Source organism: Sinocyclocheilus rhinocerous, unplaced genomic scaffold (assembly GCF_001515625.1).
Source record: "Sinocyclocheilus rhinocerous isolate Xijiao unplaced genomic scaffold, SAMN03320098_v1.1 scaffold285, whole genome shotgun sequence".
NCBI lineage: Eukaryota > Metazoa > Chordata > Actinopteri > Cypriniformes > Cyprinidae > Sinocyclocheilus > Sinocyclocheilus rhinocerous.
The window spans coordinates 1,882,758-1,889,455 of NW_015630288.1; the positions used below are offsets into that span (position 1 = coordinate 1,882,758).

At 35.8% G+C, this 6,698-nt stretch overlaps 1 protein-coding gene across 1 annotated transcript in view; it reads right to left on the reverse strand.

The window, feature by feature from the left end:
• Positions 1-6,698, reverse strand: part of LOC107740021 (ankyrin-1-like) — a 149,865-nt gene that overhangs the window by 42,080 nt on the left and 101,087 nt on the right. The window contains exons 22-26 of the mRNA XM_016552291.1: positions 2,919-3,015; positions 2,586-2,664; positions 1,566-1,681; positions 1,224-1,448; positions 988-1,142 (exon numbers count right to left, since the gene is read on the reverse strand). Coding sequence (XP_016407777.1) covers positions 988-1,142; positions 1,224-1,448; positions 1,566-1,681; positions 2,586-2,664; positions 2,919-3,015 — 672 coding nt within the window. The remainder of the gene's footprint in view (positions 1-987; positions 1,143-1,223; positions 1,449-1,565; positions 1,682-2,585; positions 2,665-2,918; positions 3,016-6,698) is intronic.

Consider the following 6,698-nt stretch of genomic DNA (forward strand, 5'->3'; position numbering starts at 1 on the left):
ACATGATCTTTACTTAATATCCTAATGATTTTTGGCATAAAAGAAAAATTGATAATTTTGACCCATACAATGTATTTTTGGCTATTAATACAAATATTAATAGCCATTACATCATTTGCTCACCAATGAATCCTCTGCAGTGAATATGGGTGCCGTCAGAATGAGTCCAAACAGCTGATAAAAACATCACAATAATCCACAAGTAATCCACACCACTCCAGTCAAGAAATTATTATCTTGTGAAGTGAAAAGCTGCATGTTTGTAAGAAACAAATCCATTGTTAAGACATCATCAAGATTTTAAATTCAAACCCTTGCTTCTGCCCAAAATACAAATTCATAATCCATAACAATGCTTTCTCCAGTGAAAACGTCCATCTCCTGTTGTCCTCTGACAGCAGAATCTACAGAAATATTTGTTTAGAACGGTTTTGGCTTGTAAACGGTGCTTGATCTGTGCATATTTCTCTCCTGATTCAGATGAGACGACTTTTTCACTAGAGGAAGCAATACTATGGATAGAGGATTCATATTTTTTGGCCAGAAGTAATGGTCTGAAGTTAAAAACGTCTTAATGGATTTGTTTCTTACAATCAAGCAGCTTTTAATTTCACTAGATGTTAATTGGTGGACTGGAGTCGTGTGGATTACTTGTGGATTATTGTGATGTTTTTATCAGCTGTTTGGACTCTCATTCTGACGGCACCCATTCACTGCAGAGGATTCACTGGAGAGTAAGTGATGTAATGCTAAATTTCTCCAAATCTGTTCTCATGAAGAAACAAACTCGTGTACATTTTAGATGGCCTGAGGGTGTGTACATTTTCGGCAAATTTTCATTTTTGGGTTAACTATTGCTTATAGAGATCAAAATAAAACAAAATCTGCAACTACTTAACAACAAATGTAACTGTATACATGGTAAACTGTCAATACAGTATAACCAAATTTATATCACTTCAAATTACAGCAAGAATTAGTACACACCTTCATCCATGCCATTGAGGATGGTCTCCAGGACCTCGTCACCATAACGATTACGATGCTCCTTCCAGACTGATCCGTTCTCACTCCTCAAGACTACTAGTTCACGATCTCCCCGACCAAGTGCGGCGAAATGGGGAATCTCTACAATCACAGGCCTTCAGGAGCAACGTGAGTTGTGTTAGTTTGCAGTCTCAGTTTAATAGATCTTGTTTTATTAGCAAAACTGGTTTCCTCACCCTAAGAACTGCATGCTAGCTGGACCAAGAGAGATGATACGGCTGGCGAGACCCTCACCCTCCACCAGAGGAGGTGGTGTGGCAAGTTTCTGCGGCTTCACCAGGCGACAGGTGATGCGTGTTGGAGCGGCACAGGTACGAGGAGGAATGATGACACGCAGGCCGTTATGTCTGCTGCCTCTCATTGAGCCGCCACGAGCATCTACCATGAAGCTCACCAGGAACCTGCAGAACCATAAGGGCAAAGACAATGCATAATGAATTAATTCATGATATTTCAATTTCAAGTATTTGATTCCTCAAAAATGTGCACAATATTTCAGGCAGAGGCAAGAAACTAACCCGGTGTGGATGGGGCTTGCTACTGGACTGACATTGTCTGACGTCTCTGTGGCCGGACTACTGGGGATCAGTGAATCCTCATCATACTCCTTGGGCAAAGGAAGTGGGGTGTGCTGCTGTACATGTGTAGATGTGTAAAAATAATAAAAAAAAAAAACAATAATAAAAATTAGACAATGCTAAAAAATAAATGTAAAATCTGCATTTGGCTAATAGCTCTTAAAAAGTGTTTTGGTGGTAACATGGTACAATAATGCTTTCAGACAGTAATGCCATTATATCTACACTTTTGTATAGGCATGGTATTATATTAGGGTGACCAGACGTACCGTTTTTTCCCGGGATAGTCCCTTATTTTAGCTAAATTTTTAGTGTCCCGACTTATTTTGAAAAAATCATGTTTTGTCCCGTATTTCCAAATTTCTTTACAACTAGGTGATCAGAGCAAGTAGTAGAAGTGTTCTGTCACGCGAACAGCCTAATCGAAGGTAACTAAGCTTGTCGTAGGAGAGAATTACCATCCAATCACAATTTGTTATCGATTGCAGTAAGTGAAGGTGGGATAGATACACGGAATGACACACAGAAGCGCTCCCTCTGCCGCTTCCCAGTTCTGCGATCAGTTCTCCTTGCGCCTTTATTGTCAAATACACACACAGCTGTCAAAATCTCCATCATGTGGAGTATCTCACGTAAATACAGTCGGTTATGGCTTAAGTGAACGTAAACAGGTGGGTGAAAACCGGATATATGTGTCAGTATATTACATTCATTCGGTCTTAAAGGGACAGCAGCCTAATTAAATACCTGTCTGTCTCATTTATCTGTTGTAACATTATAAATCTCTTTACTGTCACATTTGATCAATTTAATCAATATCCTTGCTGAATACAAGTATATAAAAAAACTTAGTGACCCCAAACTTTTGACATTTTAAAATATAATGAGTCAAAGACAATTGTAAAATGAGACCTATGAAACTACAATGCACTCATAAAAAAAAACAAAAAAAACATTCACCTGCTCCATTTCATGTTCTTTCAGCATGACTGTTTCAGGAGACACACAGGGGATCCTTGGAATAGCAGGAGAATGATTCCTAAGAAACACAAGTTAGAAATAAGTCTGACACAAAGGAATATGTCAATGACAGTTCCCCAGTCCCATCATTATTCATCTCGGTGACCTTTCCTCAGTTTGGGCTCTGATCTTTTCTCCTTAATCTAGTTTGAAACATTCTTGGAAATTTCTTCCAGCAAAATTATGAATTTAGCTCCCCTCTACTTTATACATGGGTCTCTTCTTGTTAATCTGAATCATCTTCAACATCATCACTGCAACTCTCCCTCGTACTCTAGAACATTCTTGGGGGAAAGGAAATCCTCATCATGGTCCTTTAAGTCCTCCATCTTCAAATACCTGGCACCTTCGTTCCCCAGCAGCTCCTCGCCTGCCGCAACGAGGGGATGAGAAAAGAAAAGAGAAAAAAAGAAGATTTAGTGAAAAACATGCTGTCAATTGGAAATGAACACTGACTGGACAATATGGAGAGGATATATATGGATGGAGAGCTGTTGAGTGAGTGTAATATGTTATGACAGTGACAAAGAAGTACCATGGTACTAACAATGTTCTTTTTAAGTTACCGAGTACTATGTAAACACCATGGTATTCATTCAGTACCGTGGTATACCAAAGGACAATGGTATAACCATCACTGTACCATGGTACTACTACAGTACTTTTTTTTAAAGGGAAAGTAATGCAGTAATGTAATCAGATTACTATTTCCTGTAATGAAGTTAGATAATCATTTTCAGTAATCACCGTCACAATTACTTTTATTTGTCATTACATTGCATTTACAATTTTAATGAACAATGATTAATTTATAACTTAACGTAACATTAAACAATAAATATTGCTTTGAACAAAGTGATTATGATTCCTTTCAACTGGTTGAAAAACCTGTAAACTAAAAAAAATACAGAAGTGAAAGGACAATTTAGTATACCTTTGATTTAAGTTAATGTGACATGATTACTGTTCAAAAGTCTTTTGTTACAATGTTGAAAAAGTAATTAGCATGTATTAACTAATTACTTTTTGCAATAACCTCCCCAACACTGATTGCAAATGAGTAAGAATGAAGGGAACGATTTGTGAAGGACATGCTGCAAAAAAAAACAACAAAGCAAATTAAAGAGAAAACTTTTGTGTGTGTGTGTGTTTTAATATAATATTAAATTAACTACAAATCAGAGGTATGCATGACCTTCAAAACACAATGCCTCCACTGATATCACGCTGCTAAATGCATAGTCATACAGTATGTAAACTGTGCTTGTTTTCATTAAAAAGGAGACATTAATCTTAATTGTGTCTAATAAGGTCTTTATAAATCATCCTCTTGGGAAATTGTCTTGCAAACACAATATAACTGGTAGAGCAGAAAATGCCTTTTTTTTTTACTTAATCAACAAACAAGCATTTCAAAAACAAAAAGTTCAAGCAGCATTCAGTGGTAGGCCTACTTTAAAGCCAAGTAAATAAAAAAGGTTTTTCATATTGTATCTAGTACCTGTATATGAATATACGGTATGTTTGTGTGCCTATATAAACACATATACTAAATATAGCACATACATATTGTATGTAGCAAATGTATATAGTCAATATAAATACTCAATGATGAAACACAATTTTTAGCATTGGATTTGCATAAGGCAGCCATGTGAAGCACATCCATGTGAGAGCCTGGATGCATGTGAAACATTTTCAGGACATTATGTAGACACACCTTTAAACTCTGTAATTACACCAGGAGCTGAAATGCAGTACTGTCCACAGTATAAAACTAGATTTTATATGACAAGTTGATTCTATATAAAAATTGATTCTTAAAAAAAGTGGTGTGACAATATACCACTGATTTTGCAAATTGGAATTCGGAAGAAGCCATCAAATGCATGAATATAATGTGCCAATGTTATATTTATAAGTACTTAATCAGTATTTCTGTCTTGTAAATTTATTTCATAAGCAAAATTGCACAAGATAACACTTTCAGAGACTATGACTCTAATTAAATTTGTTCTTAGGTAGTTTTGCTTCTCAAATAACTTTATAAATAAATATGTTACTGAACAAAAAGACAAAAATACTACATATTTAAAATGTAAAATAATTAGGGCTGTCAGTTTAACGCGTTAACTTAATTAATTAGTTAATAACGCGATTAAAACATTTTAACGCAGTTAACGCACTGGCCCCGCCCCCAAATCTGTACATCATCTTACATTTCATACAGTTGACTGTTGACAAATATGATGCAGGGCAACAACTCCATAAATGCAGTTATGCCCTAAAACGCAAGATATTGGGGTAAAAATGCCCCGGTATGAGTTTTTGTCTCATATATGATAAGCGATATCACAGGAGCAGCAAGAGCAATATCAGACGAGTGCTGTTTCTGTCCTGAATATCACAAGTTTAAATGTGACTTTATACAATAGTTCAGTAAATAAGAAGTTAATATTGTTATATTTTAAACACAATATTATGTTTTTGCTCAGTTTTGCAGAGAACATTTTACCTTTAAAGCCATAGCAGAATTGTTTCCTGTCTCCGAGCATCACAGCGTTGTTTAGTTTCTGAATGAATCCGCGATTTGAACGAATTGTGTGAATCGATGATTCAAAGGTCAATTCATAAAGAGAGCCGTTTACTTCATTCCTGAATGAATCAGCCTAATAAAGACATTTACCGCCACCTGGTGGCAGATTTTGTTTCTTATTTAGAGTATCATTTAATAAAAAAATAAAAATAATAATGATAATAATAAAAACATTAAAGGGATAGTTCACCGCAAAAAATTAAATTCTGTCATCATTTACTCAAAATGTTCTTTTGTGGAACATAAAAGAAGGTATTTTGAAGACTGTTGGTAACAAAGCTGTTTTGATTACCAATGACTTTCATTGTATGAACAAAAAATTCTGAGATGTTTCTCAAATTATCTTCTTTTATGTTCCATAGTTTATGTTAGGCCGTTGTAGCCTAAATGTTTATGTGTAATACATTTTATGCTGAATCAAATAAAATATTTCTAAAGCTACAATTTGTAATGTCTACTTGATACTTTCTCATTTAACACGAAAATAGCTTTAAATAATCTTTTGTGGCTATTTTCACAGTCAAATTTATTTTGCGATTAATTGCGATTAATTAATCGAAACATCATGTAATTAATTAGATTACAAATTTTAATCGACTGACAGCCCTAAAAGTAATATATATATAAAAGACAAAATTTTCCCCCAATATTGACCATGAACCACCACTTATTTATACCACAGTGCATGATAACTGTTTTACTGAGAGAACTAAATCTGTGCTGCTTCAGAAAAAAATGAAAAAGGAGATGTAGCAGGTTGGTGGGACAGTTAAGTGTTCTGGAACAGTTAGATACCTTCAGGAATAAAAGCAGGCTTATTAAGATCAATGCACACATGCTAATGACACATCCATTATAATTTTCAAAGTGCACCAGTGTTTGTGTGTGTGTGTGTGTGTGTGTGTGTCTGTGTGCTTGAAATGAAGTCACTGACAATGGTCACCGCACAACGAAGAAAGAGGGAAATTCATACCTAACGTAAGCTGTGCAGTTCCTAGAAAAACCAAGAGCAGGATGCTCCTTAAATGCCCACTCATTTAAAGAAATTATTTCTATTCTATTTAAAGGGGTCATATAACGTTGCTAAAAAGAACATTATGTTGTGTATTTGGTGTAATGCAATGTGTTTATGCAGTTTAAGGTTCAAAAAACACATTATTTTCCATATAATGTACATTATTGTTTCTCCTCTGTGCCCCGCCTTTCTGAAACGCGTCGATTTTTACAAAGCTCATCGTTCTGAAAAAGCGAGGTGTGCTCTGATTGGCCAGCTATCCAGTGCGTTGTGATTGGCTGAATGCCTCAAGCGTGTGACGGAAATGTTACACCCCTTAACATACTGCGATGCCGTCTCCCAACAGGACAAGACTCAGTCCAGCTACTCTGCTGGTGCACATCCCATCATCGGTTCTCTTTTAGCAGTTCAGTCAATGTACTGTTAGGAGTAACTGAATAAC